The sequence below is a fragment of the Chrysochloris asiatica genome, unplaced genomic scaffold (genome assembly GCF_000296735.1).
Source record: "Chrysochloris asiatica unplaced genomic scaffold, ChrAsi1.0 scaffold00190, whole genome shotgun sequence".
Classification (NCBI taxonomy): domain Eukaryota; kingdom Metazoa; phylum Chordata; class Mammalia; order Afrosoricida; family Chrysochloridae; genus Chrysochloris; species Chrysochloris asiatica.
In genome coordinates, this window is record NW_006408708.1 from 2,812,894 (window position 1) to 2,833,883 (window position 20,990).

Below are 20,990 nucleotides of genomic sequence, written 5' to 3' on the forward strand. Positions count from 1 at the left end.
GTACTAGTCTACAATTACAAACTATGATTTAAAACATAAACTACAGGAGATTTCTAAATAATACTTTAAAAAAACCTCTTATACATACGGAAAGGGCTGGGAAAGCCTGTTCATCTCTGTTCTGAATCTCATAGAGTAAACGAGATTCCTCTATAGCTTGCTTCTCTCTGCGCTCCTCTGGTGAGAGGCCAAAATAGTTAGGTTCTCGATTTGTGTGATCAAAATCCTCAGCTCTCTCACGATCAGGTTTCCTGTGAAATAAAACATTTTGTCAGGAAAAGCAAAATGACAAATACTTAATACCTTATATAAAACACACTGATTTAAAAATACAAATATTTCCCTTGCTTATGTTACACTTAATATGTTTGGCAGCTTGCTAAATTTTTAGCAAAATGTTAGCGTTAGGACTTAGTGGAGACAAACTTAGAATAAAAAAAAAAAAACATTCCAGTAACAGAAATAATTTTGTGTGTCTTTTTCATCAAGATAGAAATATAAATACTGTATATGTTCTTTAAGCCATATTCTAATACTACCATATGAATTCACTTTAAAATGAAAAGGAAAAATTAATAGTTTAGATTTCAAAAGCACTCTAATTTGCTACTCTGACTACATGACAATGTTAAAGGAGGACACCAGGAGCATCCTTCTGCTTACTAACAACACATCAAGGGAGGCGGAGAGCTGAGAAGAAAAATTTTAACGCACCAGGCTAGATACTGCACATGTAAGACTATTATCGTCTCAATATAATTCTGGTCAAAGGATGTCAAATTAAATGAATGGATTTTAATAGCCTATAACACAAACCTAGTATTTGTATATATGGTTTATATCTATCAAAGGCAACATGAATGTTATTTCTACCATGTCTTACCAGTTTCACAATAGTAGAAAATCAAAACAATAGCCCTGTAAGGAAAATGTTATTTTTCACAGTACAAATGAGGTATCATCTCCCCATAAAGAAGACATATGATAACCATGGTAACTAAGATAACCCTCTCATTTTTTTTTACCCCTGAAATAAATACCATCTCATGTCCTCTTGCAGTAACTTCTGTAATTTCAATATGGCAGCAGTTTATTAGTAAGGAAAAGGGGAGAGAAGACCAGTCTTTCTCAAATCCCAGTGGTAAAGTCCAAGATTCAGCATAAGTCTCTGGAAAGTTAGCACTACCTTACGACTAACACCACCTCCCAACTTCTAAAAAACTACTAGTACTGTATTTTTTTTCTTCTTCTCTTATGCTCACCTACCACACAGAGTACCAACCATTCCTATTTACAACCAGTTCAAGAAGAGATAGTTCAACAATGATGCTATTATCATTTTCAGCACTTATATAGCCACCATTTATGAAAGCACAAATAGTAAGTCTGCTGTAATATTACAACTTGTTTTGTAGTTTTCTCCAAAAGAAGGAACAACATCACTGAGGAAGAAATTAAAAAGTGAAAAGCCCTAAAGTCTCATGCCTAGCTTTACAGGTCCAGTTCCTCTTAACTCTGTAATCAGAAAAATAAAAAATGGATATTAAGACAAACTTCAATGGACTAGGAAAAAAAAAAATCACTTATCACAAAGTGATTAGAGATCAAATTCTAAACTTTACTGGGTTAAAACAGAATCTTATTTTAAAAATTTAGTAACTAGCAGTGTCTACATTTGTAATATTAATATACTAGTTAAGATTCACTTACATTGACAATGAAGGCACATGCTAACAGCAAGTGCCACTTAGATTTCTGTTAACTGTCATATCAAAAGGTCTTGAAAGCTGAAGCTTTCATGCCTACATATTACCCATTGTTCTCGTCAAATATTACTCAATGTTTTTACATGTCAAGTAGCTATTGGTAAGTGTGTCAAGTCAGTTCCAACGCATAGCGACCCAGTATACAATTTAAGAGGAGCAGCTGGTGAGCCTAAACCTTGCGGTTCAAGCCAAACTTGTAGTCCAGTGAATTATCCTGTAGCGCCATTTCACACCAGGACTCTTTAGTAGTATATAGCTCATATACACAAAAAGAAAAGACAACAAACAAAATATCGTTTTCCCCTATACTATGTGCAAGTATAGCATTCCCATGAAAATTTTCCTAAGCCAACATGGTGCAAAGCAAAGAAGTAATTACCATTAATTTATATGGGAACATTTTTTGTGCATTTCCAGATCCAAAAACTACTATATAACACATAAAATCTATAATGTAACACTAGCATAAAGTGCTCCCAGACCCAGCTCAAAGCTATGGTGGCTTGATGTTGATAACGTAGTTCCTGGGGAAGAAGTTTGGTTACTCCACTATTGTTGCTCTTTCCCAGCTCTAAGCAAAACAAAAGCTGAATGACGTTTTCCTTATTTGTCATTGTTTGTAAAAGTGAAAATCCTTTTTGGATTTCTTTCAATTAGTGAAAATAGGTACTTACGAACAGACTCAGCTTAAGTCATCCCCTTTCAAATAAAGCTCCCCCACAGGGCTATAAATTCATTGGGAGGATACAGTAGAAATAAATGCAAAATCAAAACAGCAAAGAGAAACTATGACACTGCAGTTCATCTGTCTCTGGATATTCAGTTACAATATTTGTGCTGATTTTTAGGATTAAACCAAAACTTGTGGTCCCACATAGTTTAGAGGTATCACCACAACCACAACTTCACAGAACAAAACAAACCAACAGTTTTGGTTGATGTACGTTTTCATACAAAGGGGGATATCTTCATCCTCTAAGGAATTAGGAATGCAAACCAGAATCCGGTATTAAGATGGCACAATCCGCTTGCTAAAATTAAGATGACTTGAAACACTTATGCAATGTGAGAAGAATAAAAATCCTCGTAATGGAACCAATAAAACATCATGATAAATGGAGAAAAAATGAAGCTGTCATGGTTATCACTTCAACTGTATCAACAAACATCCCTAAAAGCAGCAGTCAAGAAATCAAACGACATACAGCACTGAGTAAATCTGCTGTAAAAATCTCTTTAAAGTGTTCAAAAGCCAAGATTCCACTGTCGCTTTGATGATTAAGATATACCTAACCCAAGTCATGGTGACTTGGTGTGGCACTATGGGTTAATGCATCAGACTGCAAAGCTGTTTGAACTGCAAGGTTGGCAGTTCAAGCTTACCAGCTGCTCCTGGGAAACCCTATACAGGGTCGGTATGGGTCAGAACCGACTTGATGGCACTTCACAACAACAACAAACCTAAGTCATGCTAATTGTTGTGTTGGCAAATACTGACTACATCACAGACTGACAAAAGAATGAATAAATCAGTCTTAGAAGAAATGCAACTTGAATGCTCCGTGGTAGCAAGGATGGCAAGACTTCAGATTGTGTACACATCAGATACATGATCAGGGAAGACCAATCGCTAGGAAAGGACAACCAAGGTTAGCAGAGAGACAGCAAAAACTATGAAAGTCCTCAGTGAAATATGGTGTGTTCACAACAGTACTCAAACCTAACTGTGATCATAAAGTTGACATACGACCAGGTAATGTTTTTTTCTGTTACTGAGTCACAGTTAACCTGATGGCACTAATAATATTTAACATTTTATAAGCCAACAGAAAAATATTAAGTGGCACAATAAGATCTGGCTTGGAGAAGACCTCCCAAATCATTTGAAAAACTAATCAAAAAATAAAGATTTCTTATCCTACAAAATTAACTCTGATTTGGTTTAATAGAATTACAAAGAACTGAAATCCTCACATAGTGTTTTTATTAATACTTATAACTCTTAGGCTTTAGATACGTACAATCACAAACTATAACCACCATTTAAATGTATGTACTGTGGCAAATGAAACAAATAGCTCTAATTGACTCTCCCCTTGTCTTGCATTAAAGATTACCTTATAATCTGTGAGGGTGTTCTGTTAAGATTTTTGTGCTCATTGGAGGATTTCTGAGACTGTGACCCTGAAGAATGACCAGCAAAAGCATGTTGTCTTACTCCCAAAGGATGCTGTAGTCGAGGAGGTAGCGCTGATGGGGCTTTTACTGGCTTGCTTGCATTCTTTGGCCCTCTGTGATCCACATCTGTGACAAGAACACAAAAATAACTTGCAACTTTTCCTATGATAAACAACCCAAAGTACTATACTACCACTCCTAGCCCCAAATGGTAACTTGATGTACTTCCTACCAGAATGGAAATTTTGTCCAGAAGTAGGTTTTTTCATCTTCTTCCCTGATACTGTGTTCCAACTTTCTAGGGGAGGTGGCTTGAGGTTCTTCTGTGACTGTCTTCAAAAGGAAAAAAAAAAAAAGACTTGTATTCAGTTAAATTACTTCTATTAAGAACATATATTTAAACAAATATTAACACAAATACCTCATTTTCAACTTACATAATCTAAGGTTTTTTCCATTTTCATTATTAAAAGGACTACAGTCCCATCCCAATGAAAGAGAAAAAGGTATTAAGAATAGATTAGAAAGACTGCCAAATGATAGTTGTTGTATTAAAGCTCCCTGACTATTCTCCTTTTATTTGTATACACTTGAAAATTTCCATAATAAAGTATTTTTAAGATGGCAGCAACAGCAGAAAAGTATCCTGAAGTAACAGTAATTGACTATTAGTGTTGTTGTTGGTTGTCCTCTAGTTGACTCCAACAAAGGACAACTCTATGTGTGAAGAGTAGACCTGCACCATAGGATTTTTGTTTTTGTTTTTTTAAATATAAACAGTTTATTTACTCTAAACAGCAAACACAGACAAAACGTCATAGAGACACGAAGGGAGTGGTGCAGGAGTGGGAGCCGGCTCAGAGGGACACAGCTCTGGAGAGGACAGACGACCAGTGAGAGGCAAAGCGGGCGCCAACGTCGGGCGGGAAGCATGCCTGCATCCAAGAGCGGAGGAGCCCAAGTATAAAAGTTTATCATTGTACAGCAGTTGAAATACTGACATCAATATTAAAATAAAAGCCAAGTTTTACATAACAATCAAAAATACAAAAGACGGAAGGAAGAGACCCTGTGTGAAAAACCAGGGGGCAAGTTAGCAACTTGAGAGCTGTGGACCAGTGGCGGGAAAGGAGCAAGGCGCCTGCCCAACCCTCCGCAGGTGCCTAGTGACAGTGATGTACAGAGCGACTTTGCAAAAGTGTTGTAAACAAGTTCTTGCCAAATCACCCCTTCCTGTGCGGCCATGGCCACTGCTTATGAGGGCACGAACTTCTTGGCTTATGCACGAACCCTCTTCTCGTACTCCACTCTGTTCTGGTAGTAAATCGTGTATGGCTCTGCTTGGGCTGGGTCTTGGATATTTGGTTCATTGAGGAGCTCCTGAATTCCTAATAAGATCTGTTTGATTGTGATGGCCAGCCTCCAGTCCTTGTCCTCCTCTAGGATGGACAGGCACACGGGGCCCGATGGGTACACATTCGGGTGAAAGAGAGGCGGCTCAAATTTACATTTTGGTGGGGAAGATGGGTAATCATCTTTGAAAAGCATCCGTAGCTTAAACAGGCCTCCTTCCCACGGAGTCCCCTTCATCCTGGGAATGACGCATTCCCAGTTCATGAGGTTCATCGTGCTGTCTGGGTTTTTGGTTGGCACGGCCACAAATCCAAATGGGTGGTCCTTTCTTCATGCTTTCCTCTCCTGGGCAAGTCTGCTGAGGGCAATCCCCGACATAGTAAGTACAAATCCTCGGGTGGCCACGGCCCGGAGAGTTGCGACAAGCAGCTATGGCTGTGGCAACAGCGGTGGCACTTCCCTTTGTCTTGGGACTTCCCTCCGGAGCCCGCTCAGAGGTGCACCATAGGGTTTTTAAGGCTACGACCTTTATGAAGCAGTTGAACAGGCCAGTCTTCCAAGTGAGTTAGACTCCCAATCTTTCAGTTGGTAATCAAACACTAACTGTTTGTACCATTTAGTTGCCTCCCTGTTGTTGTTGTTAAGAGCCTCTGAGTCAGTTCTGGTTCATAGTAACCCTATACAGTGTTTCCGAGGAGTGGCTGGTGAGTTTGAACCACCGACCTTGCAGTTCAAGCCAACCTTTTGGTTTAGTCCATTATCCTGCAGGTCACATCAGGTCTCCTGAATATTAAACTCATTCATTTCAGTACTAAGATTAGAAATGAAATCATTCCTGCTCACCAAAACTCCCAATGTACAGTTACAGTATAATATGATCAGTGTTCCACAATGCCTTTACAAAGAATAGCACATTTCACACTGTAAGCACTAAGTGTTAGTTTTTAATTTAAAATTTGCTAATTTAATTTAAAATACTTTTTTCTAAAGATCTGAACAAACTTATTTTTCACAATATCATTCACAGAATTTGTAAAACAGAGGCACGTACAGCTATGATCATGATTACATTAGACAAAATGGAAGAACCAGTAAAAGTCTTAGCTGAACAGCAGTACTTACTTCTTTCCAAATTCTTCGGCCAAAACGGGTCCATTTTCAGAGTGAACCCCTTGAATGTCCACAGTAGAATATTTTCCATTGTGATCTAGTCTACCCTGTAAAACAATTTAGAAAAGAAAATCAGGTGCCTACTTCCTTTGCATAAATATTCAATTTAAAAGAAAAGAGCAAATGTGCACAGGGAAGAACAAAACTACATTCAAAAGGCATACCATAATAGCCCTGGAGTGCTGCTTAAAAGAAAATTTCTAATAAAAAAAAAATGTTCTGAATGTAGGGTTCAAAGTTCTAAAGATACCAGGTCTGGCTTTTCCACTTAACAGCAAAATAACCTTAGGCAAGTTACTTAATCCAGCACACTTCAATTTCCTCAAATGCAAAACGTGGCTAACAACTGTATACCAGAAGAATAATGGATATGGATGGACAATGCACATGGTATACACAAAGGACACCAACTTACATGTGGCAACCATTCTACAAATGAGAGCAACTTGTCATAATTATCATTTTTGTTTTTCCAAAGAACTCAGTGTTAAAACGTATAAACCATGATCTTTTTTCTCCCCCCAAATAGATCTATCTTCTGTTGTGTAACACCGAATACTAGGAGAACCCTAGTTTGTGCCAGTGACTTAAGAAATCTAATTTTATTAGTTGGTAGATCCTCAAGTTGAGATTTAATTCATCAATCAATACGATACTTCTACGTCTGCCTTTCTCTTTTCAAAAGATTAACAATAAAAAAAGGTTTTCAAGAACTAGATTTTATAAAAAACTTTAAATTGCCTCATACACATTTATCGTTACATGAGTAAAACACAGGCCGCCACTTTATGAGTCATCTCAGTTTCTATAATTAAAATTTCAAATTTGACCTAAGTGAAATGGTCAAGTAGTAGATATGGAAACAAAGTACTATAAAAAGAAGTAAACCAGGTACCATCTACTTCATCAACAGCCATCTACATTACCAAAAGCAATTTGAACCTCAAAGGAAATACACTTATTTAAAATAACGAATATCAATTTTAATGATGTAGTCTAAGATTAGCAATCTTTCTTTGCTAAGATAATGGGGTGAAGGACCTTAAACTCTCATTTTATTCTTCTCTTCCAAGTTTCCCAATTCATAGTAACACTACTCAGTTCTTTGAGCAAAAGTTTGACTCATAGTGACCCTTTATAGTGTTTCCAAGGTTATAAATCTTTGCTGTAGTAGAAAGCCTCATAATCTTTCTCCCATGGAGCAGCTGGTGGGCTTGAACCAGACTTAGAGGTTCACAGTCCAGTGTTTATCCTACAGAGCCACAGTGCTCCCCTGATTAAAGCATATTTCTAACAGTTCTATAAGGAGAACTGAAATGAATAAAATTCTCTCCTTCCTCGTATTTCAAATAACCCTACCCAGAATATTATTAAAAGTTCTTAATATAAAGTCTGTCATTGATGCGCCAGACATAATCCTGCTCACAAACTAATCTAATCCAGAGTTTCTTCAACTACTGACAATTTGGACCACATAATTCTTTGTGGCAGAGGGCCATCCTGTATAGCCTAGGATGTTTAGCAGTATCCCAGATGCTAGATGTCAATACTATCATCTACCACCAATTACGACAAGCAAATACTTGTGTGTGCCCAGATATTGCCAAATGTTTCTGTGAAAGGCAAAACCACCCCAGGCTTAGAACCACTACTCTACACTAACATTCCCCTTTATCGATTTAGCTACTTAGGCCCAGAAGCATAGCTTATTTAAAATAGATACACAACTCCTCTTTTGAAAGAAAGAAAGGAAAAAAAAAAAGGACATTTTGAAAAAGTATGACAGAGCAAATTGATCTATAATGTCAGAGTAATCAATTACAAGTTGAATCAAACTAAACTAATCTGCAACTTAACAACAACACTGTGGAGTCCTGATGTGGCGCCATAACTCAATCTCAAGGTCAGTCTGAACCTAAAGGCCAGTAGTTCAAACATACCAGCCTCCAGCCTCCCAAGTCACTATGAGCCAGAACTGACTCAGTGGCACTTAACAAGGTATACCCAAAGGAGCCCTGTCTGGTGTGCTATGAACTAGGCTGCTAAGCACAAGGTCAGCAGTTGGAACCTACTAGCTACTCCATGCGAGAAAGATGAGGTTTTCTGCTCTCCTAAAGATTTACAGCCTCGGAAACCCTGTACAGGGTCGCTATGGGTCGGAACCGACTCGACGCCACTTAACAACAACAACCAAGAAGTACAGCTTCAGAAGCCCTATACAAGTCTGGTAGGAGTTGGAACTAACTCGATGGCATACAACCACTACCACCCAAGTTATACAAACTATATATCAAGTCGATTATAACTCAGCCACCCTGTCTGTATACAGTTTCCAGGGTTAACCTTTATGAGAGCAGAAAGCCTCATCTTTCTCCTGTGGAGCAGCTTACTTAACCAGCTGACCTTTCAGTCAGCAGTCTGGTGCTTAGCCTACGCTGCACCCAGAGTGTCTTACTAAGGTATATGCATGATCAATATATTCTGAAACCCTACAACAACATTCAAAGCAAAACTGTTTTCTTAGTTCCTATTAGAAACAAAATTTTAGAGTAAAATTTTCCTTACTTGGCATTTATCTCCAACTTCATATTGTAACCCAGCAGCAATGGAATAATCACGTTTTTGTTGAGCTGCAAAGAATATCAATATAATATCAATTTGATGTAATGATTTAATTATGTCCAAGTGCCACAAAGCAAATGCAAAATGCATATTTTAACTCACCTTGTTTAGACTGTAGCCAAATTTCATATTCCACATTTCTATAGACTGCTGGATTGAGTGATTTAAGAACTTTTCCAGACAAAGGAGGACTAGTAGAGTTTCCATTGTTCTTTGGATGCTAAAGAAAACAAAGTCAGGAAGTTCAGTCAATACAGAAATGCTCTTAAAACACTTTTTGTTTGATACATGTATGGGTTAGAAGTCAAACAAAGAGGAAAAATAACTTGATATCACCAATAAATTTCTAACTAGCAGAAGACTCTAACTTTATTGAAAAGGTACATAAAGAAAAAAGATAAACTGTAAGTTCATAGGCTTTCATACATTGAAAGATTAGTTAAAATGATCTTTAAAAAAATACCTGATCGCCTGACAAGGCTTTAAATCCATTCACATCATTAACAGTGGTCGTTTTAATCCTAAAACAAAACAAAACAAAACACCACAATTAGGAGTACAGAAACATAGTTGCATAAAAGTAACTTCTAATCTTCTAACCTCTAAAACTCTCAAAAGCAAGAATTACCCTCCCATACATACATAGCTACACATAGGTTTTAGTATAAGTATGTGTACAGAATTAACCATGTGTGGGTATGCTTATATGAGTCAAAGACTTATCACCAGTTATTATTACTAGCTCAGTCATCAACAAGAAAACAGACTGGAATTTGAGTGAGTAGAATAATAAGAGTTTATAAAATATTCAGTACAAAAAATTTCCTTTCCATCTTCAGATGAGGTTCCCATTAAACAAATATTCTACTACACAAAACTATTTACAGAAGATTCAACAAGCAATGCTTTTATTTAAAATACTCTACAATACAACCAAATAACTGCCATCAATTGAATTCACTGTAGCACACATAACTAACTACACAAGGAGTCCTGAAAGGTTAGTAGTATGCACCCACCAATCACTTCCTGGTGATTACAGCCAAAGAGACCCTACGGGGTTGTTGTTGTTAGGGGCCGAGTCAGTACCAACCCATAGTGACCTTATGCACAGCAGAACGAAACACTGCCCAATCCCAGGCCAATCTCACAACCGTTGCCACGCTTGAGTCCATCAATGCTGCCACTTGGCCAGTCCATCTCGTTGGGGGGTTGTCTTCCTTTTTCTCTGACCCTCCACCTTACCAAACATGATATACTTCTCCAGCAGCTGGTCCCTCCGGACAATATGTCCTAAGTATGACAGACAAAGTTTGGCCATCTTGGCCTCTAAGGAGTACTTTGGCTGCACTTCTTCCATAACTCAAAAGCATCAATTCTTCTATGGTCTTCCTTATTCACTGTCCAGCTTTCACATGCATATGAGGTTATTGAAAATACCATGGCTTGGGTCAGGCGCACCTTAGTCCTCAAGCTGACATCTTTGCTCTTCAACACATTAAAAAGGTCTTGTGCAGCAGATTTGCCTACTGCATGAGTCCTTTGATGTCTTGACTGCTGCTTCTGTGAGTGTTGATAAGACAGTTGATCCAAGAATGAAATCCTTGACAACTTCAATCTCTTCTCCGTGGATAAGAATGTTGTTTATTGGTCCAGTGGTGACGATTTTTGTTTTCTTTACATTGAGATGCAATCCAAACCGAAGGCTGTGCTATTTGATCTTCATCAGCAAATGTTTTAAGTCCTGTTTCAGCAAGCAAGGTTGTGTCATCTACATATCGCAAGTTGTTAATGAGTCTCCCTTCAATCCTGATGCCACATTTTTCTTCATAGAACCTAGCTTCTCAGATTATTTGCTCAGCATACAGGTTTAACAAGTATGGTGAAGGAATACAACATTGTCGCACACCTTTCTTCATTTTAAACCAGTGTTCTGGAATACTCATACTTCGCAATGTTGTCGAGTTCTATGCAATGTTGTTGAGTTCTATTTTGTCATATAGGGTCACTATGAGTCAGAACTGACTCAAAGGCACACAGCACACATAGCTACACAGTGTATATTATTAATTCATGCAACAAATATGTAAGTGCCTGCTGTGTTCCAGACATTACATTAGGTGCTAGGGTCTAGCAGTGAACAAAATAGACAAAAACCTGCCCAGGTAATGTACAATCTAGTGAAAGTAGATACAAACGAAATAATCAGTATGTTAAATGTTAAGTGCTATGGGAAGGTGGTGGGAAACAGGAGAGAGTGTGGTAAGTGTTGTTAAGATGCATGCTGAAATAACAAAAAAAAGCGAGATGAGGAAAAGATCTGAAATGTCTTTTTGAATAAAGAATTAAAGGTGGTCAGACAGCAAACCAGGTTATTTAGCATTCTAGGCAGAAGGACTAGTGCCAAGACCATTTAGTGGGAGTCTGGCAGAGAGGCTAGTAAGGTTGAACAATAATGATGGATTATGGATATGAGCTGAGAAAAGCTCTGGCTTGTACCTACGTGTGCTGCTCTATCCTACAATTCCTTCTTAATAAATCAATCTCTAATCTTCAGTAAAAGAACCTGAGTAGTACACGCAGTTTGGTTTGATCAACTCCCAGTAGCTCTGCAGAAGAGTCAACTACTTCTGCCAGAATTATAGCCAAGAAACCCCTAAGAAGCAGTTCTACTATTTAATGCATGAAGCTGATGACACACTTAGGGGATGACTCAACAGCAGATGAATTCAGGCACAAGCGTATACGGACATCTTTGGTCTTCTTTCCTTATTACCATACTATGTCTATATCCTGCTATGATTATAGCATTAACCTTCTATACACTAGATATGACACAAAAGTGAAAAGAATATTTAATAATGCAACAGAAAATTAATTTTAAATGTGTACATTCTTCAAGTAGTATAATGGTGGTGGTTGTGTGACACTGTCACTGAGTTGGTTCCAACTCACAGCAACCCTGTGTAGGGTGGGTTTCTGAGGCTGTCAATCTTTACAGGAGAGTCTCATCTTTTTCCTGTGGAGTGACTGGTAGATTGGAACTACTGGCCCTGGGGTTAGCAGCCCATTTCGCAATCTACTATGCTACCAGGGCTCCTTTCCGCAAAGAGTACAACGTTGTTGTTAAGTACCGTGTAGTTGGTTCCAACTCATGGTGACCCTGTATAGGGCTTCCGAGGAGAGGCTGGAGTGTTTGAACCACTGACCTTGCAATCCAATGCTTATCCTACAGTGCCACCCTAGGACTCCAATAGTCTGGTATAAAAAGAAAAACTGAACATAATGAACTTTTTCCTCACCTACTCTATCTTCCCTGACAAACTTTTCCAGTTTACTACTTCACTAGTTTCACCTACCAACAGCCATCACACAATTGCTGCTAACACAATTAGTATGTGCTGGAAGCCCCCACACCCATTCCAACCATAGGTAACAAAGCACAACAAGCTAGTTGTCATTCTCTCTTCCATCTTCCCATCAGGTCACTTTTAATCAGTTAGTTGACCGACAACAACCATGAAGCAGACTTTCTATCTATGCAAAGTCAGTCTACTAAAAAATTACATTTGTAACAGCATACCCAAATTCTAACCCTACTGACTCAAGTTGTAGAGAAACAGTTACGCCAATCAAATTTTCAATCTGGAGCTATATGAAGGAGGCTTTAAAAAGTTTGTGGAAAAATTCTGTATTTTTTAAGTGCCACAAACTTTTTAAAACCCCCCCCCTCGTATTTTTAATAGAATACATTAGTTATCTATTCATAAAAACTTCCACTTCTATCTTTAGTTTCACAGTGTGCAACACCAAGTAGGAGTCCTGGTGTGGCGCTGTGGGATAATGCATCAGACTGCAAAGTCCTTTGAAATGCAAGGTCAGTGGTTCAAGCTCACCAGCTGCTCCCTGGAAACAGGGTCAGAATCGACTCGACGGCACTAACAACAACATCAAGTAGAATACACTAGGAATACGACTTTTCATTTCACTGGGAATAGAATTGGGTTCTAATATATGTATGACAAAAGTTATTACTTAATAGTGATAACAAAAACAATGTATGTCAAACACATGTTTAGGAATAAGGTTATAAACTTCATATTTTATATAATTCTCCCTTGGGAGGATAACTCCCTTATGAGGAGACACTAACATATTCATTTATAGTCGCAGAACTGAGGTTTTTTAGTGAATGTGAGTAACTTATCTCAATCTGGTGTGGTACTGTGGGCTAATGTGCCAGACTGTAAAGTCGGTTTGAACCACAAGGCCAGCGGTTTAAGCTCATCAGTTGTTTCTTGAAAACCCTATACAGGGTCGTTATAGGTCAGAACTGACTTGAGAGCACTTAACAACAACAAGCCCCAATCTACTTAGCAGGAAACCAGGACTTAAACTAGGTTTGTATGTCCAGAGTTCAATCTCTTAGCCAATACCCTGTATTTCTTGTGCGGAAAAGAAAGATAAGCCTTCTAGACTCTAAGTTAGAAAGTGTTTATTCAGAACTAAATATAGGTATTAACCAAAACTGTACATACTTAAACCCCAACTTGGAAGTTTCACTGTTTTTAAAAAAGAAGAGGAAGCATTTCTAAGAAAATAACAATGGAAACAAAAACGAGCATTCTATCATCATCACTGTCCCATGTAAATAATGAAAAACGTTAATTTAATGTTCGCAACACACATATAAGATAGGATTCAAATCTATTCTACAGATAATGAATCTTACTTTAACACAGTATATCCTCATCAACCAAAAATACTGACTTTCAAAATGAAATCTAATAGGAATTAGTTAAGTTTAGTGGTATAGACTCAGCGACCTGACTTCAAATACCATAACATTCAGTATGTGAGACAATTCAATGCAGAAAAGTTTTATTTTTGTACACACCAAGAAAGCTATTTTAAAATTTAAAATCATCCTTACTTGCAAGTGTCATCCTCTGAATCTGATATGTCACTCTTGTTTTCACCAGCCACTTCAGAGGAGTCTAGTCCCATCAAGATTTTACTAACATCAGTTTTAAATACCTTCTCATATAGCAATTCATAAAGGAGAGCTGCAAATAATAAAAGATTACATGTAAAAAATTTCAAATATATGTAATAATTTAAAACTACAAGTATTTAAAACATAGGAATAGATACTAGAAATGAGATCATCTATTACTTAGGCTTCTAAACGCCTAACTGAGTATCTGCAACATCAGCACACAATCTAATCAGAAAGTTGACTAGAGAACAACCAGGATGTCTTTGCAAAGATAAGCTCAAAATCCTATGAGATAATGCCATTCTAAAAACTAATAACAACACATACACACACAAAATCAAAATTGTGAGACAAGTATGATAATGATGATGTTAATGAGTCAGTTTCAACTCATAGCGATGCAGAACAGATAGTGGGTCTGAACCACCAATCTTGCAGTTAGCAGAACAGTGCTTCTGATTGTATAGATGAAGAAACTGAGATTCAGAGATGTACAACCTGCCCAACCATAAGGGGTTTGGAAGAAAAATATGAAAAGATTGTCAAAAAAAGGGGACATGGCATAGTGTTGAACACATAGTAATGTCTCCTGGAATCTAGTCTTAGAGTTCCAACTATCTGTAATCTTGGATAAGGCAGTTCACATTTCAGGTTTCTCTAAAACAATAGGTTGTTTGACTACATAATTCAGCTCCACATTTTATGAAATCTTGGTAATTCTCATAAGGGACTTAAAAAGCAACTGTTATAAAAATGTAATCTCAGTAGTTAATGAGGGGTGGAAGTATATTTATAAAACTTTTTTGCTTCAAGGGGAAAAAAAAAACCAACAAATCTAGCCCTAAAAAAATTTTATAAAAAAATTTTTTTAACACATTATGTACACATGGACTTTAGGGCTTTCATTTGGCTTTATTTACTATGAGCTTTATGAAAACATAAGTACACTAGGAATGCATTAACAACGGGAGCCTGACCATTTAATGAGTCCCCCCAAAAAAAGACTTCTCAGATAACAGTCTTTTAGAGATTCCGGTTAACAGGTGACACAATCCTGATGTCAACCAAATCAAAGGCCCTGGAGATACAGGGAAAGGCAGGCTCTATGAGTTTTCCTTCCCAAAGCTGAAATAACCAGATCTGGACATTTGGAAGGGGGCACAATGGCCAGGATATAAAGATAGCTAGACTTTTAATCTCAAAATGAATTAACTTAAAAAAAACCAAACAACAATTTGTATTACATTTATTTTTATATGTATGATTCATGCTTTGTTAGAGATGACAAAAGAGATCAAGATAGGAAGGGTCATTATTCTTCTAGAGCAGCAATTCTCAAATATCTTCCAGGAAGCATTTGGCACAGTCTGGAGAAATTTTTGATTCTCAAAATGGGAGGATGCTGCTGGGTAGAAGTTAGAGGGATGCTGATACACACACCCTACAATGAATACACAGGGCAGCATCCACAATGATGAACTAAATGAGTTTAAAATGCCAATAGTGACAAGTTTAATACAGGAGTTCTGTTGTGATGCTACAAGATAAGCAACAGATTGCTACCCACAAGTTCAGCAGTTCAAACCCACCAATAGCTCCTTGGAAATCCTAAACACTGTTGTGTTTTCAAGAACTGACTTGACAGCACATAACAACAACAAAAGCAGATAAAAGCAAATGTCTGATGTACTCCTCAGCCATTTGGATTTCCAACTTAACATATTGACAGTTTAAAAATTGCATACAAACCCTTATTGCTGAAATAACTGCAGACAAAATGTATCTTGTATTTATAAGCTTAACTCTCTCTAGTCACTGGTTCTTTAAGGCTTTACAGTTTCAGGATATAACTTCCTAAATAAATACAAGAGTAATACTTACACTGACACATAGCAGAGCTTTCTTTATACTTTATGGGATATACAATATCATAATGATTTCCATTTGAAAAACACAGTAATACCTGAAAGGGACAAAAAAAGTCTGTAAGTGGCTTCATAATATGGCATTTACATAGCAATTTATGTCTCCAATGCCTTTGAACTACTGTAATTCACCAAAATAAAGTTAATATTTCAGAAGCAACTTAAAGGCTCCAACACAGTCAACAATAGATAGTACAATTCTTAGACTTCGGAAAATACTTATGGGAATCAAGGACTTAAATGTTAAATCTAATACTATAAAACACTTGGAAGACAATATGCGGGGTTTTCAACAAGCTTGTTGAAAAATTTCATTATCTTAATTTTTTAGTTCATGAAGTTTCTTAGTCACCAAATACAGGGGAAAATCTATGGGACCTAGCTTACTACTTTTTTTTCAATGATGTAGATTATCAAATCCAACAACAATTGCAGAAGCTAAAATAGATCAATGGAATCACATGAAAATTAAATACTTATATTCAAAGAATTTTATCAAGAGTAAAATAATACAACCTAACTTGAGAAAAAAATCTCCAGGAACCATACATACAAGGGCCCAATATACAAAATATGCATAAAACTGCCACAATTTGAAAACAAAAAGTAAGTAATCCAATCAGAAAATGAGCAAAAGACATTAAAAGATACTTCACCAAAGAAGATACTTAATTAACAAACATATGAAAAAATATTTGTCATTAATTACTATCGTAATGTAAATCAAAACTACAAGATACCACACCTCACCCCCTGCTAGAATCATAACGATCAAAAATCAAAATATAACAAATGTTGGCAAGAACGTAAGGAACTCTTATCCAGTGCTAGTGAAAATATAAAAATAAAAACATTGTAGAAACCAGTTGGTGAATCCTCATAAAATTAAAAATTGAATGATAATATGTACCAGCAATTCTATTCCTACCCAAGGGACCTAAAAGCAGTGACACAGACTTATGTGTATCTACGTTCATTGCAGCATTAATTATAAAAGCACACAAATACAATGGAATACTACACAGCCATAAAACATAATGAAGTCCTGATATACATAAAACGTGGATAAACCTTAAATACATTATTCTGAGTGAAATAAGTCAATCACAAAAGTGCAAATATTATATACGATTTCACTTACATGAAAATGGTTAAGACTAGGTAAATATGTAAGTGAGTGGTTGTTGGTGGCTGTTAACCAGAGGAGAGAAAGGGTATCTTTTTCTATGAAGTAGTGAGTTTTTGGTAATGGAAAAGTTGACAATGAATTAAGGGTAATGGTTACACAACTTGACTAATGTGGTACCATTAGAAATAGGGTGAAATGGCAAATGTGCTACATAGAATAACATGAAGTTATTGATACAACTTAGGCACAATCAAAGGAATCCTGGTGGTGCAGTGAGTTAACTCTGAAGGAGAAAGATGAGGCAATCTACTTCTGTAAATATTTGTAGCCTCAGCAACTTGATGGAGCTCTACTTTGTCCTATGCGGTCAATATGAGTTGGAACAGACTCATCAACAGTAGTTGCTTAAGCACAGCCAAGAATCACATGGGGTTATTCTTGGTTTCATGGCTTATGGTCATGATTTCATGGGACAATTCAGTTAACTGGCTTAATAGTTTTTAGCTTCAGTTCTACCTAAGTTCAGTGAGTAGTCTTCCAGCAGTCATCAGAATACTATTTTTCTCAAGGTCTGTGTTTTGAGTCTGCCAGCCACTCTTTAGGAGAAAAATGAGCCTTTCTGCTACTGAGATTTAAAAGAACCACTGGTTCTGTTCCCACCCACCCCCATCCTTTTTGTATCTTTCTCTCTCTTTTTAGTAATATTTTATTGTGTGTTTTCAGTGAAAAAAAGTTTACACAGCAAATTAGGTGCAAAGCTGACAATCTCTATACAAATGGTTCAGTGGCATTAGATACATTTTTCACAATGTGTCAACATTCTTTTTAATTACATTCCCATTGCTCCATTTCCAGTACTCTCCTTTTCCGGCCTGTTAGTCTTCTCAACTTTGCTTTAGAGTAACTGTTATACTCTGGGTCTCATATAGATGTTTTTGGTTGTTGTTTTTTTTATTTTATATGTTTTATTGTGAATTATGTGATAGTTTACAAGGGAGAACACTAGCTTTACATTCTTCCTCTTATATCATTTCATTGCCAAGGTTACAATCCCTTCCACGCATCATCAACCAAAGGGTATATCCCACAAGCCTGCCCCTTGGTTGTCAGCACACAGCCCCTCTCCCTCTCTGGGTCTAAAGTTCCCAGCCGCTCCATCTACGTCATTGTCTCTGCCTCCAATTCTGGCGTCACTGCTTCCTGGGTAGGGTCCTGCACTCTACTCTTCTCTAGTGCTGGTCCCAGGGACCTTCCTCCTGGACTGCAAAGTCAATCACTCCCCTCCTTTTGCTACAAAAGGTCTACCTTTACATTTCCAAACCTCAGTCAGTCAGTCATGATAGCAATTATTCATTATTGTGCCAGATGAGTGCTACCTCCATCTCCTTTCATCATTCCCGCCCAGACAGATTGGATACTACTCAGTGTAGACTCTACCTTACTCTGTACCCTCTGGATCTAGACTCCCTCTTGAAAGTTTGGAAGCCAGTCACTTCTTGCCTTTGTAGCCCCTCATTTTGGGTAGCCAATGTCCAAGTTGCCCATCCCTATCTACCCTGTGTATCAAGGGGGTGGGAATAATCCTCGCTGTAAAGATTTGTTCCCTCTTTTGGGCTACTGCATTCATAGGTGTAGGCCAAGTTCATCAAATTGTATCAGATTACTCTTTTTTCCCCTCTTCTTTCTTCTTCTAGTTGAGTTCTGATCATCCAGCAATTAGAGCCAGGTCAAGTGGGTATTATCTGCAAGTGTGGGTGTTCTTGTGCATATGTCTCCTCTGATCAGCTGGATGCTTCGCTCTCCACTCTAGTCCTCTGTGGCTATGTCACTGACTCTGGGCCCAGGAGTCCCCGGGTATTTCTATACCACTATCCAACCAGGTCTCCACCCAGGATTGATGGCAGATGGAGTGCACTGAAATCATTGTAATGAAGCTTTGTTGAGTATACAAACTTTGTTGAGTGTACAAACTGATGATCTGCTGTGTACATCTTCACTCAATTCACAATAAAAAGTAAAAAAGGAAAATGCACAGTGATTTTATTTAGAAATGGTTATATTCCAATAATTGCATTGTAAAGACCCAATCCAAAACAAAGTCCCTTGGTGGACCCCAAAGTTTTACAATGGTAGCATTTTATTCAATGCCCTCTTCTCACCATAATGATGACATATATGTAACTTTAACTTGGCCTGCAGGATTCCAAAATAGCCTATTAAATTTTTATTATAATGCAACAATGTACTTTTTTTCTGTCTAGGATGCACAAAAATTTTCTGTTGTTTATGCTTTGTGATACCCTAGTCAATCACTGAAGTATTCTTTGATGCAATGGTAGAAACTATTTTCACAAATTCTTCTACCCATTTACTTCTTACATCCACATAAAACACTGTCTACTTCAACAAATATACTAGTGTCTCATATTGTTTCTGCTAGTAAAACATTACAAAAGGATTCCAACACTGAACTGCAGGAGGGAAAATACAAAATCATATACTGAAATAAAAGTTGACAATAAAATAGCAACTTAAAAAACCCAGAATACCATAGCAATCTATAGAAATACTTCAGATCGCTTAAAAAGTACAGATTAAGAGGGCAAAGTGAAAACGGAATGGTGCTTACAATTAAATTCCTTACAAAAACTTAGAAAAATTCTTACCTTTTCAGGAAAATTATTTTCAGTTACTTGCGAAGGAGAAACATTTGGTTCCCGATAAATTATAAAATCTTTCCTAAAAATAACATTTAGAAATTTATGATGGAATGTATTTCATGAATTGAATCATTCATTCATTCAAGTACCTAACATGTGCCAGAGATTTAAACCAAACCAAAGTCAACAGCTATCGAGTCAATTTCTTTTGGAAAATAAAAATCAAGCATAATTTGAATATATGTAATCCACAAGCACCTCAGGCCTGCAATTTGTTTCTGAAAGGTCATATAACAGCCTAGAAAATTCTATGCAGTTCTACTCTGCACACACTGAGTTGCCATGAGTCAGAATCGAATGGACACAACAATTACTTTTGATTACAAAAGGAGACTCTGCATAAAGTTCATAGAAATTGTGAAAATGAAATTGGTAGACATAATGGGAAGATAAAAGGCATTCACCTATTTCTCTACAAGTTAAAAATAGAAAAAAAAAAAAAACACTACAGAGTATTTTAGTTTTGGTCTACTGGCTATTTGGAGTCCTGGTGTGGTGCTGTATGATAAGCACTAGACCACAAGGTCAAGTTTGAACTCACAACCACTCCTCGGAAACCCCATACAGAGTTGCTAAGAGTCGGAACTGACTTGAAGGTAGGTACTTAACAGCAACATCAAGAAGCTATTCACTATTACTGGCCCTGAGAAACGAAAAAACTATTTCTCTATAATGGTATAAAGTGATACAAATTATATGACATAGCCTAAAAAAATTTCTGTACACCTCTTCAAAAATATTTTAAGAATGAAAATACTTAAACTCTGACCTATCTGTTGTTGCTGTTAAGTGCTATATAGTCGGTTCCAACCCATAGCGACCCTGTATAGGGTTTCCAAGGAGCAGCTGGTGAGCTTGAACCACCGACCTTACAGTTCAGACAACTTTGCAGTCTGCCACATTAGCCCACAGCACCACATCAAGACTCCTATCTATATATGACCTATCTATTTAATTGTTGTGTTGTGAAGTGCCATCAAGTTGGTTCTGACCCATAGCAACCCTGTATAGGGTTTCTGAGGAGCAGCTGGTGAGCTTGAACTGCCGACCTTGCAGTTCAAATGGCTTTGCAGTCTGGCACATTAACCCACAGCACCACACCAGGACTCCATGATCTATCTATATAGT

At 37.3% G+C, this 20,990-nt stretch overlaps 1 protein-coding gene and 1 pseudogene across 1 annotated transcript in view; both read right to left on the minus strand.

The window, feature by feature from the left end:
* The window catches only part of OTUD4 (OTU domain containing 4), a 72,454-nt gene that overhangs the window by 16,976 nt on the left and 34,488 nt on the right, over positions 1-20,990 (minus strand). The window contains exons 5-14 of the mRNA XM_006872269.1: positions 19,809-19,881; positions 15,970-16,051; positions 14,023-14,155; positions 9,553-9,610; positions 9,192-9,309; positions 9,033-9,097; positions 6,420-6,514; positions 4,177-4,277; positions 3,884-4,070; positions 89-251 (exon numbers count right to left, since the gene is read on the minus strand). Of these exons, the coding sequence (XP_006872331.1) occupies positions 89-251; positions 3,884-4,070; positions 4,177-4,277; positions 6,420-6,514; positions 9,033-9,097; positions 9,192-9,309; positions 9,553-9,610; positions 14,023-14,155; positions 15,970-16,051; positions 19,809-19,881 (1,075 nt within the window). The remainder of the gene's footprint in view (positions 1-88; positions 252-3,883; positions 4,071-4,176; positions 4,278-6,419; positions 6,515-9,032; positions 9,098-9,191; positions 9,310-9,552; positions 9,611-14,022; positions 14,156-15,969; positions 16,052-19,808; positions 19,882-20,990) is intronic.
* LOC102814758 lies at positions 5,199-5,675 on the minus strand (annotated as a pseudogene).